The sequence below is a fragment of the Myotis daubentonii genome, chromosome 7 (assembly GCF_963259705.1).
Source record: "Myotis daubentonii chromosome 7, mMyoDau2.1, whole genome shotgun sequence".
NCBI lineage: Eukaryota > Metazoa > Chordata > Mammalia > Chiroptera > Vespertilionidae > Myotis > Myotis daubentonii.
Genome location: NC_081846.1, coordinates 38460926 through 38478438, shown reverse-complemented (window position 1 = coordinate 38478438; position 17513 = coordinate 38460926). Strand labels below are relative to the sequence as shown.

At 37.5% G+C, this 17513-nt stretch overlaps 1 protein-coding gene across 2 annotated transcripts in view; it reads left to right on the top strand.

The window, feature by feature from the left end:
- The window catches only part of PPP1R1C (protein phosphatase 1 regulatory inhibitor subunit 1C), a 116678-nt gene that overhangs the window by 43691 nt on the left and 55474 nt on the right, over nt 1-17513 (top strand). Inside the window, exons 3-4 of one of the 2 annotated variants that reach the window (XM_059702490.1) lie at nt 13618-13655; nt 16188-16259. In XM_059702490.1, the coding sequence (XP_059558473.1) occupies nt 13618-13655; nt 16188-16259 (110 nt within the window). The remainder of the gene's footprint in view (nt 1-13617; nt 13656-16187; nt 16260-17513) is intronic. The other variant, XM_059702489.1, reaches the window with a different exon arrangement.

Below are 17513 nucleotides of genomic sequence, written 5' to 3'. Positions count from 1 at the left end.
TCTTAACAAAGTCACAAAGCCCTAAATTAACCAGCTCCTTATTAAGTCTTTTTCTTCTCTCTGACTCCGCCCCTGGCATATTATGGTCCAAATATTTAAATTATGCTTCAGTTTCTAAAACTATTTCTTCTGATGAAAATCTCTTCAACTATCCTGTCCCATCAACTGCCCTTAGCCCATCTACCTTTGCTGGCCATATCAGCTTAGGTATCCTTTGCCCCAAGTTCCTTCCTGACTCTGCCAAGGCTAAGCTAGATGCTTTTGACATGTACTTCTACCTTGCTTTGTGCTTCCTCTGCTACAGACATGATTTATTACATGGTAGTGTGGTTGTTTCTTTAACCAACTGTCTCTTTCAAAGAGTTTAAGCTCCCTAGGAGGGTTAGATCCAAGTTCCTAGCAGCATGCCCAGTACATATTATACAATTTATACATTATTGTTATGATACTAGATATTGATATGGGACTAGATTTTAGTCCCATGGTGACAGCCTTGTATACAAAACACAGGCAACCATAGGTGCTTACTTATAAACTGCATTCAAATATGTTTTTATCCCATTTTCTTCTTGTATCACCATTCATAAGAAAAAAATTAAATTTTGAGGCTCATACAAATATAGAGCTTTATTTTTCCTCCTGACATACACACATGTATAATTTTTTTCTATTTTCCTATCCTATCTAATAATAGAGAAGCATGGTAATTAACTGTAACTTTGCTACCCTTCCCATTGGCTAATCAGTGAGATATGCAAATTAACTGCCAACCAAGATGGCGGCCAGCAGCCAGGCAGCTGAAGCGAACAGGAGGCTTGCTTGCTCCAGTGATAGAGGAAGCCAAGGTTCCCCGCCTGCTACTGCTGGCCTCTGAGCTTGCACTCTAAGCAACTATGTTGCAATTATAGAAGTTAAACAATTCCCAGAAACCTGCTTTCAGCCATCAGAGCTGGAGAAAGCAGGATCGCAACAGTGTTACAATCATAGAACCCAAACAAACCCAGATACCTGCTTTCAGCAGCCAAGGCCTCAGAGCTGGAGCTGAGTCTCAGAGCTAAAGCCAGCTCTCAGCTCCAGTGACAGCCATAGAAGGTAAATAAATCCCAGGATTAAAAAAAAAAAAAAAAAAAAAAGGAGAGGTTGGGAGCTTCAGTCACCTGCCAGCCTGAAAACGGCCCTCAGCCCCTCACCCAGACTGGCCAGGCACCCCAGTGGGGACCTCCACCCTGAAGGGGGTGTGACCAGCTGCAAACAGCCATCATCCCCTCATCCAGGCTGGCCAGGCACCCAGGTGGGACCCCCACCCTGAAGGGGGTGTGACCAGCTGCAAGTAGCCATCAGCCCCTCACCCAGGCTGGCCAGGCACCCAAGTGGGACCCCTACCCTGATCTGGGACACCCTTCAGGGCAAACCAGCTGGCCCCCGCCCGTGCACCAGGCCTCTATCCTATATAGTAAAAGGGTAATATGAAAACTGACCCTAACAGCATAACAACTGGGAATGACTGGTCACTATGACACACACTGATCACCAGGGGGCAGATGCTCAATGCAGGAGCTGCCCTCTGGTGGTCAGGGCACTCTCACATGGGAGGAGCTCTGCTCAGCCACAAGCCAGGCTGATGGCTGCCAGTACAGCGGTGGTGGTGGGAGCCTCTCCTGCCTCCTCAGCAGTGCTAAGGATGTCCAACTGCAGCTTAGGCCTGCTCCCCGATGGCAAGTGGACATTCCCCGAGGGCTGTCGGGCTGCCAGATGGATGTCTGATTGCCATCTTAGGCCCAATCCCCCGGGGAGTGGGCCAAAGCCAGCAGGTGGTCATCCCCTGAGGGGTTCCAGACTGCGAGAGGGCACAGGCTGGGCTGAGGGACCCCCCTCCCCCCCGAGTGCACAAATTTTTGTGTACCGGGCCTCTAGTCAAATATATTGTTGCTACACATATGGACTAATTTCTGATTACAGTACTTTGTCTTTTAATAGTTCTTCCACATAGCTACTATAAATAATCATTGCCTTTTAGAACACACTATGCAACCCTCAAGTAAATTTCATTTGAGACAAGAAAATTGGGAAATTGCATGAAGGTTATGATTTCCAAGACAGATAAAGTACCAAGAGATGGAAAGGGAACCTGATTCCACATATATTTAATCCTTCATTTTTGAAAACAATGAATAAAGCATAATTTTTCAAAGAAATTTTACTTAGAATGTGAAGTAAATACTTATAGATCATTTAATGGCAAAAGCTAACAAGTATTTTTTAAGCCTACAAAAAGTTATGTAGAGTAGGATTTTAAAGTTATAAAATTGACAGTGACTTATTAAATCAGCTTTGCAATTTGCATCAGTCAGTCAGAGAAAATGTAATGGTTTTTATTTCTAGAAAAGATATTGGGATATAAGGTAAACTTCTAAAATGTTTACTTATATATCATAAATTTAATTACTAATGATTGTTCAATTTCAAATTTTGATTAGTGCATTTCTTTCCTTTGCTAGCAGAAATATACTTATTATTGATAATGGGATACTTTCAGTTGATTAAATCATCAAAATTTTACCATGCTGCTTATATATAGGTATCCAGATATATTTAATATAACTTCCATCTGTAGCAAAAAGGGGAAGTTTGCCTCTTGTTTTAGATTCTGGTAAAAGGAAATAGTTGCTTTACTTCATGTCATTTTATAATGGTTTACTCAGAACAGAGATACTCAGATAAAATTATTTTTAAATTCATAACAGTATGTCTACACAGTCCAAGATGCAAAAGGATTTGGTAAAAAATTATTTTTAATGGAGCATATCAAGTAATATGGTTAGGAGATAAGAATATGATTTAAAGAAGAAATTCTTTAGTTTAATAGTTTGATCGAGTTAGAGACACTCCAAAATGATCAAGTATTCACGTGTATTTGTCTTCATAAGAATACACTGAAACCGAATTTTAACTTTATCTTTGCTTCCCAGTTTTTGTGAAAAGGCAGTCCCCCTATATTGACTATTAATTCAAATTAGAAATACATTCATTGATCGTAATTTCAAGTTGAACAATCATTAGTAAGTAAATATATGACATGTAAACAAACATTTTAGAAGTTTACCTTTATATCACAACTAGGAGCCCAGCGTGTGAATTCCCGCGGCGCTGCCCACCCTAGATTTGCCTTCTCCCGCCTCCCTGCTTCCGCCCTGTCTCCCATCTCCGGAGCAACACCCTGAGGCATGCGCAGGCAGCCTCCTGATGATAGGAGCTAATAAAGAGGTAATATGCTAATGGTCCAGGCATGACACATTATGGCATCCCGGATAATTTGCATAGCACCTCTTTATATGTATAGATATCTTTTCTAGGAATAAAAAGTATTACACTTTCTCTGACTGTCTGGTGCAAATTATAAAGTAGATTAAATAAGACACTGTCAATTTTAGCAGCCAGTGTGGAAAAAGAGAAAGCAGTCAATGGGGTGTGAACAGTACTAAGTATTCCAAATATTGGTAGGCAGGTAATGCTAACTCCTGTGCCTCTCAGAACCACCTTTAAAATACGTGTTCTCAAAATTCCCTGGCATCACCATTCAAATCATTAACCTCTGAATGATTTTCTCGTGTTAACCTCAATCATTTCCCTTACTCTGACTTATAAGGCAACTGGATATGGGATTTCATTTGGGGACTCTGCTAAGAATAACTTTTTAATATCCTATCTAGTAGAATAATGAAATTGTAGTGTTTTAAACTGGTTAAAAATGAAATTATTCAAATCCTAACTATTAAAGGAGTTAGGTATATTAGGTCAAAATGACATAGAACACATTGTTGGGAAAGTATAGTAAGTGCTCATTAAATAATTTCTTGATGGTTGTCCACATTGCCTGAAACATTTAATCATTATTTTAAATAAATCTATACAATTTATGTTAGAGGTATGCTTTGTAATCAGTTCTCTAGGTAAGTCTATGAAAAGGACATGGAATTTTTAAAATTAGAATTCCTGGAATAAGTGTGGCTGTTTACACTGATGTTATCCCAAAAGAAAACCCACGCTTTAGATGAATCAATATATTTTCTTGGAAAAAATGTGGGAAATTCAAACTCCAAATAGGCAGAAAAACTTTACCAATGGTTGAAAATTACACCTAGTAAGATGATGCAATAGTTCTTTGACCCTCATAAAAATTGGTTCTGTAGTAGGATAAAATAAGTTTTATAAGAGAAACTAAGTTTATAAAATCCAAGAATACTGATGAAAAGCAGACCTTTGCGGCTTTAAATGATCTGATTTTTCTGTTCTCTTATTGTGTTTGGAAGTGGCAGCAGAAATTATGAAATATAAGCATATTAGGATAGTTTGGAAGATATATAATCCCTAGCACAAGACAATTACTGGTTGAGAGTTCTTTCTTAATAAACCAACACGATCTATCTTGTGCATTTCTTGTCCTCTCCTTCACTATTTCCACATACCATAGAATGCTCTGCACCTGGCTGGTATTGACTGCCACTAAAATCCATTTCTAGGGGGCTCTGAGTGATCCAAATCTATTTGTTAATGGGGTTATGTCTTTCCTTTCCTCAGTTAAAAGTGGAAAACTATAAATAATATCATAAGAAAAATACAGCTGTGTGGGTATTGGCACAACAGGGTGAAACTATTCCTACCGTTTGTTTCTTTTCCCCGTGTCCCCTTTTCAGTGCATATAAATTCATTGCTCTGGTGGTTTCAGTTTGGGCCCCAGTTATGACTAAATCTAAGAGCTCAAAGAAAAACACAGCTGAAACCACTGCCTGATGGCTTAACTCACGGCCCCAAATGACAGGCCTCCAACAAAGCCGGGCAGGCTTTCAGCAAAAAGGCTGATGACTAGACCTCATTTTAGAAAAGTGAGAGTCTGATAAGTTAGAAAGAGGGGCTTAAGAGGGGAAATAGCTCTTAGGATATTTTGCAGAGCCCTACTAAAAAGAAACACGGAGTATTCTAGTCCCCTACTATACGTAAGAAACACATGATAGATTTCTCTGGCACTTGAAACTGGCTGATTCTATGCCTGAGTGCTAAAACCACAAGGCAATGACAAGTTTACATGTAAAAGGAAGAGCTGAGCTGTGCACAGCAATTTCTCTCACTTGTATTTGATTTATTCTCATTCACTTCTGAAAACTTGTGGTCAGTGACTGTTCTTGAACTGTTAAACCTAAAGCCCATAGCTGTGGTCCAAGGGTCTCTGGAAAAAAAGATGCTTCTCCCTTCAAAGATGTGAGGCATAAAAACTGAGAATCAGCGGAAATGTGATCATTTCGATTTCCCCGCTGTTTTCAGAAATCTGATGGTAAATTCCTTCTGAGAATGTCATGGATGGTGCTGATGTTCTTGTCTTTATATCTCCAGGGCACTTCAAAAAGAGGACTATAAATTGCTTTTCTCTGTTATGTTCCTTTACAGAACAGAATTAATTTTTTCTGCAAAGTAATGCCAGAAAAGATTTAAAAGAAGCTGAATGAAAATATATACTGACTTAGGAGAGTATCTCTATTTTCTGCCAATGTAGAGAATCCCTCTTATTACACAGAGGGGTGGAACATACTAACTGAAAGATATGCTGAGCATTTTTTTTTTTAATTCTTGTATGAGGACTTTTTTTTATTTTAGAGAGAGGAAGGGAGAGAGAAGAAATTTGATTGGTTGCCTCCTGTATGGGCCAACCAGGGATCAAACCTGCAACTAGGCATGTGCCCTGACCAGAAATGAAACTGGCAACCTTTGGTTGTTTGGGTTGATGCTCCGACCAACTGAGCCACCCAGCCAGGGCACCATTTTGTGATTTTTTAAAAAATGGATACACTTTCTTCTTTATCTCTTCTTGGGTCCCAAATATACTCTTTTTTTAAAAAAAAATCCTCACCTGAGGATATTATTTTCATTGCTTTTTAAAGAGAGTGGAAGGGAGGGAAGGAGGAAGGAGGGAAGAGAGAGAAACATCAAAGTGAAAAAAAGACATATCGATTGGTTGCCTCCCACATGAGAGCCCTGACTGGGGCCAGGGATGAAACCTGCAACCCAGGTAGGTGCCTTTGACCAGAAATCAAACCCACGACCCTTTGGCGCCTGGGCCTACGCACTAACCACTGAAAATACCAGCCAGGACCCAAATATACTCATTTAAAAACATTTTTACATTGCTCTGAAGTTTTCATTTTATCTGGAGGAAATTCATCTTCCAATTGCTTTTCTAGCAATCATTCTTAAAGGTCCCTTTTCTTCTTATGTTTTGATATTTTAACTTTCAAGTATTGTGAGTGAGAATCCCATCCCTCACCACCTGTGCTCACCTTTCCTTGTTAATGTTCTTGAGTCTTTCCCCCTTCCATATGGCAGTCCTTTAATCCAGAGTCAGATCTGAACTTGGACCTCGGTCTCCTGTTCCATGGTGATTTTATAAACAGAGCCGAAGTAGTCACGGAGCCCATGGTGGCGTGTTCCAAGTTGTCTGCTTCCTCCCGTCTTCCTGGACACAGAGACAATGTCCTTTCTCAGTGTAGGCGACAGAGCCCTGCTTCTAGTTTCGCTCATCAAACCTGGCCTCTGTCCCTTCCTTCTCCCGAGGTAAATCCATTTCCTCAGGAAAAGAACCAGCTGTCTCCACCTTCTTCTGGGGCCAAAGTTTTCCAGGCCCATGATTTTTTACCTGCTTAGTGCATCTTGCTATTCTTATATTTATGGTCCAGAGAAATATTAGACTAAACTTTGACTATGGTGTATCACGTTAGTCATCTCTTTTTATATTTAATCTGTCATTGTTATTGCTTTTGAGCAGGGGAATCTTCAAAGCATGCTCTTTTTATTGGAAGTACACCAATTTCCTCTAAACTGACGTTCCTCCTCACATTTCCAATATAACTGCCTAAAATAAAGATTTAAGTGGCTCTCTGTTATCTAAATTCATCAGAAGTCTGTATCTTTTGGTGTATGCTAAGAAACTAGATCTCTCCTTATGAAAGCATTCTGTATATGGATCAGTGGCTCTTGTGTAGCCAGTATTCTGAATAAATACTGCATTTTCAATCTTTTAGTTATTGTCTGAGGCTGATATTGATAAAATAGTCTATTAAATTTGACTTTATCTACCATTCATTTACTTATTTTTAATTTCTCTTATGATATATATTGTCCTTGACCCAGATATCTCCCCAATCTCTAGAAATCAATAAAACAAATGATATATATCCTTGTTTTACCTCCAAGATTACCTTTTAAATTACTTGAGCAGTATTTCCTGTAGTGCCTGTGCCATGACCTTGGACCTGGTAAACAGACTTAAAGAAATAGAAGTCACAGCCTCTGTTTAACAAATTTGTAAATAAAATACTTATTTTTTTCATTTATTTATTTATATTTGATTCAATTACTGTTTATATTCAATATTATTTAGTATTAGTTTCAGGTGTATGCAAAGAGGTTAGACATCAAATACTTATATGTTAAAACTATTCATTTAGTATGACTAACTAATTGCACTATTATTGTATTTTGGAATATAGAGAAGCAGCAAACGGAAGATCTTGTTTTATAAAACATAAGCTTTAACATATATTTATTTGACAACCTGTTATTATGTGTCAGCTATGCTACCATGCTAAGAGCTGCGGAAAAATCAAACATGGAGGCTAATCCTCATTCCTTCAGAGATTATTTGAGGAGATAAAACAATAATGGCCTCAGTACAGCATTTATAATGATGAATACTACGTGACAGGCATAGAGAAAGTGCTGTGGTTATCGGCTGGAAGAAGGTGACTTCTAACTGAGAAGAGGGAGACATGAATTGGGTGAGAGTTGCCAGAGGAGATGGAACTTCAGGGAGTAGTAGTATTGAGGGAAGCAACACTTGGGTATGAGGAACAAACACACAGAAGCAGCAAGCCCAGGGCAGGTATAATCAAACAGGTACGACTAGTATTTTCTTTTACACTTTGTTCCTTCTCTTTCAACACTTAATCAGTAAATAAATAAAAGTAAAGAGCTCCCATTATCACCGGACTTGTTTAGAAATCATTTCACTCCTCATTTTCCACTAACATGCCCTTGCTTACATAACCTTTCAACAACTTTAATTGAACATTGAAAATTTCTCTTTCTAACCTTTATCTGTCTTTTTTATCTCATCTTTTTAATTAGTCCTGTATAACATTTTTTTTAAATTATATTTTTTTTCATTAACTTCCTTTCAGTTACATTACTTACTTTTTAATAATGACTATCTGGTGTCATTCAAATCACATACAGAATCCCAACAGCAATAGCAAAGCATATTCATAGGATGTTTTTTATTCATGCTTCCTGGTTTTTCTTTATTTTATTTATTAACAGACGAAGAGTTTAGCTTTAGAGAAAAACTCCACAGAGGGCACACTGAGTTTCCACTTATCCCCCTCATCACAGTTTCCCCGATTATTAACATTCTGCTTTAGTCATTACAGTGCTATAGTGTTACATATAATCACCCAATATTGACATAGTAACTGAAATCCATAGTTTATGCAGCTAGCCTTAGTTTTCACCCAATGCTCTTTTTCAGGATACCCCATTACATTTAGCTGTCATGCCTCCTTAGTCTCTTTTCTCATGCTTTCCTCATTTTTGATGATTATATTAGTTAGGGTTCTCCAGAGAAACAGAACTAATAGGATATAAATAGATATATGGAAAGAGATTTATTATGAGGGATAGGCTCACATTATTATAGAGACTACGATGTCCCACGATCTGTCATCTGCTGGTTGTGTAGCTCCAGTCCAAATCTGAAGGCCTGAGAACTGGGCGGCAGTGGCAATAGTAAGAATTCTGGTGTAAGCCGGAATGCTCAAGGGACTTGGACCAGGACTTATACTATCAATCTCCCTGGTTCTCAGGCCTTCAGATTTGCATTTAGTTTGTTATTTTTTTCTACTTCCTTAAATTATGAAGTTAAGTTTTTGATTTTAATTTTTTTTAATGTGGGAAGTGATAGCTATAAATTTTCCTCTTAACACTACCTTTGCTGTATCCTTTGAGCCCTGGTATTCTGTGTTTATGATTTTTTTCTTTGATCCATTGGTTGTTTAAGAGTGTGTTGTTTAATTTCTACACATTTCTAAATTTTCTAGTTTTACTGCTGTTATTGATTTCTAACTTAATCTTATTGTGGTTGGAGAAGATACTTTTTTGATATATATCTTTTTACATCTATTGAGATTTAATTTGTGGTCTATTCTGGAAAATATCCCATGTGCACTTGGGAAGAATTATGTATGCTATTATAGAGTAAATGTTCTGTTACTGTCTATTTTGCCGATTTCATTAATTAGGTTGTTAAAAACCTCTATTTTCTTACTTGTCTTCTTTCTGGTTGCTCTACCCATTATTAAGAATGAGGTATCAAAATCTCCAACTATTATTGTAGAACTATCCTTTTAATTCCATCAGTTTTTACTTCATATATTTCAATGATCTATTATTAGGTGTTTATAATATTATGTCTCCTTTCTCTATGTGCACCCCATACTTAAGGAGTGGGGCGTTATGCTCCAATTTGTTCACATTTTTTATTCCTAAAAACAAGCTTAGGATGAAATGAGGAAGGCAGAGAATTATTATGCTTTCCCAACCCCATTTCACAGATAGGAAAAACCTCAAAGCTCATTAAATAAAGAGACTTGTCGATGGTCAAGACAAAAAAGTAGAAGAATCATATTAGGAATTATGTGTGCTCTCTAGTGCTTTCATCAAGAAACAAATTTCTTGGTCAGCTGCAATCAAGATTCTCTAGTCTTTCCTTGGTTCTCTATTTCTTTATATTTTGCCCACATCTTAGTTTTTGTAGTTCTCACTCTGTTGCTGTTCAGAAACTTTTCCTTATTCTTTGATCATGGTCTTCGTTATTTCCTTCTCTTTTAGACTTTATTTTCATAAGCACTTTTTTATTACAACTAGTCTTCTCAAAATCAGAGCAGGCAGATAGCTCTGATGGAGGTGGAAAGGTGTTGGGGGGTATGTTGGGGGGATTGAGCAAAAAAGAAAAAAAAAGAGAATTCATGGACATGGACAACAGTGTGGCAGGAGAGTGGAAGAAGGCATAATGGGGATAAATGGTGATGGAAAAAATTTAATTTAAAAGAGACAATTGTGTTTGCAGTTTATGTGCATATCTACATAACCTTCCCAATTTAATAACAATGTATTAAGGAAAATAGAAATGTACTTACTTCACTGTATCTCGAAAAAATCTATGATCTATTCTTGGCTTGCTTTGTACTACTTTTGTCTGAGTTGCTTTGACTTGAGTATGTCCTATTCCTTTCATGAATTTAAATATCTCAAGAGTATTCTAACTAATCAATACTCAAACCTTCTAGGCTATTTTTATCCTCGTCTCCATCTTCAATGACAGCAGTATTCTTTGAAACATTATGCTTAGATGACTTATACAATTGTCTCTCAAAGCCAGGAATTTCTTCTTTCAGACCAAATGGCCCTTCAAAAAGGGAAAATATAGTTAAGAAAGCTAAAATAGGTACAATGGCATATTTCAGAATATTTTTAGTTTTAGATTATGTACCATGAGTTAACAAATCTCTCAGGTATTTACTGATTGTGCTCCACCCTACTCAATATGGTATTTATTTTTATTTAATGAGAAAGCTAAACAGAATTTAAAGACAGAAATATATTCTTATAGTTCATTGATGACTTAGCTTTCTAAACATTTCTGGTATTAGCCAGGGAGTTAAAGTTGAGGCCCTGAAGAGAACATGGAGATATTATGAACTCTATTTAATGTTTTTGTAGAGAATAAAGAGCTAGAGAAGTGTGCATATGTATTGTTGGGGGTCTCCTCCTTCAGTTACAACCTCCTTGGTACACATTAGAGAGAACATTGTGTTTGTGTCTGTATGTTGTGTCTCTATGTTTTCCCAGTGTACCTATGAGCATGCAGTGTGTGTGTGTGTGTGTGTGTGTGTGTGTGTGTGTGTGTGTATTTATATGAAGTGGCTGGAAGGCAGAAAAGATGAACCTTTCCAATTTAATAACAATCTAATTTAAGAAAATGGAAATTTACTTACATTAGTGGATCTCAAAAACATCTATGATCCATTCTTGGCTTGGCTTGTACTTTTGTCTGAGTTGCTTTGACTTAAAAGTCATGTAATTTTTACTCTTTAATTTCAAGAACACAGTTCTGAATTTTCTTGATCTTTGTATTTATGAAAAAATAGCCAACTTATGTCAATAAAATCACAAAGAATAGAAACCTTTTTCATTGAATTATGCAATGAGTAAAACCCACACACTTGCCTTAGAAAGACACTGTTTTAGCGTACGTTATGTCTCATAAATAGACAGTAGGAAAGTATAAAGCTGGATGATTGGACTTCCTTTTGTTGCTTAAATAATAGTTTATGAGTCCTGGGTTAGGTTTTTAAAATTGCCAAGGCATAAATAAAACATTAAGAAACTCCATTAGCATTTGATAATTCAATGGCTCACCATACATGCATTGTTAGGGTAGATCATATTTGATATTTACTTAAAAGGTGTTAGTAAAGATTTCACATTACTAGCTAGAACTGTTCAATTCACAACTGCCTGATTATGAGCCAAATGCTTCTAGGGGTTACATTAAACAATTGTGATTGCTGTCCCCAACTAAGGAGTTCCTGTCTGCCTTCCCCTATACAAGAGAGATAAAAGTCATAAATTTTTAAAAACTAGTAACCAAGATAATATTAGAATAAACAATAGTTATATATACTATTCATTCTAGTTGTTTGGCTATTTTGGTCTCTTACTATATGAAATAAAAAACTTTATATCATGGACTTATATATAATTTTTACTATATATAAAAATTTTACTATATATATCCATATACATTCAGATACATACTTACTGTAAAACCAGCAAACAATGCAGATAAAAATAAGACAAAATGTGTTATTCAAATACCCAGAGATAACTACATTTAACATATTGGTATATATCCTTTCTATATCTATGCATTTCTCTGTTATCTCTTTATTGATATTCTCTCTATCATTTATACATTAACATGCCATAATATAGTTTCCAAATCCTTTTCATTTATATAGCACATGTTTTTATGTCCATAAACACAGATCTATATCATTAAGCAGATATTCTTTGATGAACTCCTCACTCAGTTTTGGATCAGTCTCTCAGCTTCAGGACGAACCTCAGAGGCAGGAAAGGGTAACCAGGTCAAGAAGCCTAGAGGTGGAATCCGTGCAAAGTAGGTGAAAAGGCAGGAAGGAAGCTCAGCCTGGACTGTCTTCCCTTGGTGAAAGAGGACTATGTGGGGACCTCTTTCTCCTCTCTTCCCTCCGAACCACTTGTTCACACAGACTATGTAGAAGTTGCCCTAACACTGTCATAAGAAATATTTCTGACAAAGTAACTGTGGCATATAGAAAAGAGGGTGGCGACTCTCTTAGAGCCAGAGTAACTGGGCTGAATGAAAAGGGAGGTTTGTTCTGCTTAATGGCAAACTTGAGGAAATTTGACAGAGGCAACAGTCCATAGACAGTAGCAACAAAATCCATGAGAAGAGCAGGTTGTTTATGCTTCAGCACTCTGAGGCTGATGACACCAGTAGTTGTCTAAGAGTCATTTCCTTGGACACTTTCTGGATTGCTGGAGGGTGGGAAATTTGGAATTTCAGGAGGGATTTTTTAATGCCTTTTTAAAAAAAACTTTGGGAAAAGGTTATCTTAGAAGGAAACAACTCATTTCTGTTCCCCTTTCCTGTAGACTAAGCCACAAATGTTATATAAGCATCAGGGGCCCAGTGCATGAATTCGTGCACCTTGAAAGGAACTGTGGGCTGCGAGGCTGTGGTGGGCACAGGGGCGGTTCTTGGCCCCTCATCCTGAGACTCCCGGTCTCCTGCCTGCCAGCAGCCCTGCTCCTACCACCACCGCTCCCACACGCCGACAGTGCTGGCCCCGCTTGCACCCATTGATGGTGCTGAGCAATTGAGGCCAGCTCCAGCAGCAGGTAAGAGCAGGGCCAGCGCTGTGAGCGGGTGTGAGTGAAGGCTGCTGCACCGATCGCCCCTCAGGAACAGGGGGAGGTAGAGAAGCCCTCAGGGGTAATTGGGGCTGGCAGATGCTGCTCGCACCTGCTGATGGCACTGGCAGTGGGTGGGAGCAGCAGCTCTGGGGTTGGCAGCAGGTGCGAGCACCAGGTGAGACCACAGTGCCCAGGAGCAAAGAATTTTCAGTAACCACCAGAGGCTCACCCTGAAGACAGTGACCAGTGCCCCACCGTGGTCTGGTACCATCCAGCCATGGCCGCGGCCTGTCATGTTTCGCACTCTGCCACCTGCTGCAGACGCCTGCATGTTCACGCACACCCCCTGGCGGTCAGCGCACATCATAGCGACCTGTTGTTTGGTTGTTCAATTGTTCGGTTATTCCGCTGTTCAGTCTATTTGCATATTAGGGTTTTATATTTATCGATAGGCAATTATTAAATCATTTTGATCTGGGTTACTGAAAATATTAATGATATCCTAAGAAAGAATATCACCTTTCTAATAAATTACACCTACTTCTCTTGCAGAAATAGATGACAAGAGGGTGACCAACACACAAGCAGAAGTAAGTTTTCTTATAATTTGATTTTGTGATATAAAATATGACATCAATATAATTGTGATGAACACAGTAAAATGTGCCATTAAGTCTCTGCCTATAGGTTACCTTAATTCTCTACCTAGAAATACTTACCCTTGAAAAAAGTTCTCAAATAGACTATTGCTTTTAGTGGCAAGATATGGTATCGATAATTTCAATTTAGTGACTGCTGGCATAGGACCAGCACAGGCTGAGGACAGCCAATGTTGGAATTCTGGAGCAAAGAGAAGCAGGACAGGCACCTCTTAAAAGGTTCTGGTATATGAAGGCAAGAGCAGATCATGAGGCCAGAGTCTCCAAACACACATCGAGGAGTTCAAATAGAGAATAGGAGCCAAGAGAGGCTAGGGAAACTGGTGATGTAGAATATGTAGAATGCACGGAAGTGAGTAAACTTGCACCCAGAAATGAGCCAAATATTTAATAAGTTGCATGCAGATTTAGAAGTCAATTTCCCAAAGGCTGCATATGTAGGCATATAGTACATAATCAGAAAAATGTAGAAAGAACAAAATGTCAAAATACTAAAAATGTAATGAAATTATACGTGTGAAAATGTTTTGGAGACTAAACTCTCACATAAATATAGTTTTTATTACTTGAGTTTTACTACTGTTACAAAACAGACTTTTCTAAAGAGTTAATTTTCGACTTGATCTTTGAATATGTGTGTGAAAATAAATATATAAGAAATCCTGGAAGAGGATCGAACTGAATACAGAAATGTCAATCATTCACATGTTTACAATCCATTTTGCAGAGTCCCACTGCCTGCACCTCTGCATAATGGACTGTTACCAAAACATTCCATTCTGGAGAAATTTGGTTATACCATTCCTTTGGTTGATATGGATTTGGCAATTATTTGTTTGAATTTTTTTACTTTTAAAAAATAATACTAGTATTTATTTAATATCCACTTAATTTGCTAATTTGCTAAATGAGCTATTATGTTAAGACATTTTTCAATCTTTTTTTTGTTTATTTTCAGTAGATTTTAGTTGTCAATATATTTCTGTGTTCTATATTTCTACTCAAATATATCTTACAGTGTCAAAATATAATTTTAAAGTTAAAATTTTAAAATGTAATTCATTCAATAAATTAAATTATTTCATTAAATTAAGTTTTGATACCTATATAATTTTATTAACCAATAATTATTTTTTGCTTTTTAATAGATTGTTTTTGCATCAGGTAAATACCAACATTGTGATGCTACTTTAAGAACAATTAAGCTTTAGTATATACCAGGAAAGATGCCTCAATTTCTATTTTAAACTTCGTGAAATAGTTTCTAGGTGTGTGTTTTTTTAAGACTGTACATTATGTTCTTTCTAATATACATGAGTAATGTAGAATAATTCCCCAAAAGTATCTTGTAACTATTTATACTTGAGCTTTTCAAAGCAAAAATAATTGCTCCAGACACTAAAAATTCTACATTTTACATTTTAGGATACCAATTGACACACTATTAAAAAGGAGTCAGACATAGTCTGATTTGAGTATAGATCACATCTATATTATTATAATAAATAATATTATATATATACACATACCCAGCATGGATATGAACTGTGCGGGTCCATTTGTATGTGGATTTTCTTCAATGAATACAGATGACACTTCCAACCCACGGGTTTTGCATACACAGATTCAACCTACTGCAGGTTGCAAACAGTATTTTCTCATTCTCAAGCCAGTTTCCCAACTCCAGATTCCCCACCCTGAATCAAAAATACTTTTTTCCTTAAGTGGTTGGTTTAATCTGCTCATCTTAAAGGCTAATTACAGGTAAGTTTGGGGCAGTCAAGTCAACTGGGTGGGGCCTTCGGTGTCCATAACCCCTGCATTGTTCAAGAGTCGCCTGAGAGAAAAAAATCCCAACCCAATATGCTTAGGTAAGAGTGTCATACAGCAGTTTTGTTAGAAAAGGATTTATCTTTTGAACATAGAAAAAAAATTATCTTAACATTGTAATACCAAGTAAATTAGATATTGGATTGAGCTTATGAATTCCAAAGGGCTATAGATTGACTGGTATTACTGACCAACGCCTTATTATTCCACCAGAACCATTTGACAATCCTAGGAACAAGATAATCATCCCATGGACATAGCTTTTGGAGTATATTTTGTCCTGGCACTTATGTTTTTCTTTCAAATGGAAAGGATTAGTGTCTCTTTTTCTCTTCCTTTTAGAAATAAAATCATGTTACTAGATGAAAAAATAAAAGACAGTTTTAAGACTGCAATGGACGAAGAGTTTTATGGTAAAATATACCCCATAGCTTTATATATTTTTTAAGACTGTAGTATCATTGAACATGTCTATGATTTCTCACTGATTAGAGTTCTCATTGATTAAACTTCCTGAGGAGGGAAATCAGAAAGCTCTTTGAAATGCAGCACAGTGTTTATTTCCCTCACAGGGCTGATGGCATTGTCTTTTTATCCAAATACAAGACTCTTACTTCTTCCCTTTGTCCACAGTCACAGAATGCATCTCCCAAGCAGAGGAAGCAGAGCGTGTACACAGCACCCACCATGAAAGGTACTGTGCAGGTACTGTTCCGGGCTGTGCGAGTGTTGAGTTCATAGCTCGCAGGCTGTCTGCTCTCAAGGGCCATATGCTTGATAATTACCTAGATCTCGCCTCAGCTCTACAACTCAGTAATGTGAATTTTAGTGAGATGCTTTACCTACTGAAAACTTGGTTTCATCAAGATAAAATAGGTGGTTGAAGAAGGGATCACTAGAGATGTCTTAGAATCTGCCTGGAAATTCAGATTTTCCAAAATAATGACAAAGGTCTTTCTTTAAGCCTTCCTCACATATTTTTCTGGAAGGTATTTTCCCAGAATCCCTCATTACTCTTGCCAGTATTGGCAGATGAGTGTCATCTTTTTTTCTTGGCTTGAACAAAGTAGAACTTTGGTCAGATTTAATGTAGGGTGCTGCCTCATTGCCTTGTGTCAGAAGCAGCGCGAGGAAACCCAACCAGACAGCTATTAGCTGAACATAGAACAGCTGTTGGAATAACAACTAAGAATGCTAACTCAGATTCTGGCATTTCCCCAGAATTTCTCCCTACAGTTGGAACTACTAAAAGAACAACTAAGTGTATCAGAATTTTGACCAACATCAATTCCAGGAAAGGCTTCTTTTATTTCTCACACCAAAATGTCCCTGACATAAGGCAGAATGTGTCCAGTCCAGTAGCTCATGTTCTAGTCTGGCCTTGAGCCGTTGGCCCAGGGGGTGGTCATGTCATCTCCAGCTCAGTGTCAGCCACAGCAGAAGCCAGCGAGCATCTTCCCCAGGAGCCTGGAGAGACGTCTAAATTGAGAGTGAAATTTTCCACTCTGTATTCTCTCTAGATTTGAGGCCTTTTCAGGGAGGTGGGATATAAATGGACACATTAAGAGCTACTTTTCAGTAAACTTCCTTCCTGTGTTGCTATAAAACACGATGTTTGCTTGTTCGCGAGACTGCAGTAAATAACACAACCATCAGCATTGTAGTTTATGCCAGAGTAATTATTGAGGCTATCAGGCATTCTTCTCTGATGATAAATGTATCGTTTTTGAGATATTTTCTCTAATGTAAGTCATCTTGTACTTTTAAGACATATCAGTTTTGACAAGAATGGGCCACACTGAAAGATATATGTTCACTCATTTAATGATTTCCTCTGTTCTATTTTTGGTTAGCTTAACTAAATAAAGTAATACTGTTCTCATGTCCTCAGAGAATAATAGCATTATTTTTAAAGAGAAATCTTAAAACCAAGGCCCCAAGGGCTAGTGGTTTTCATTA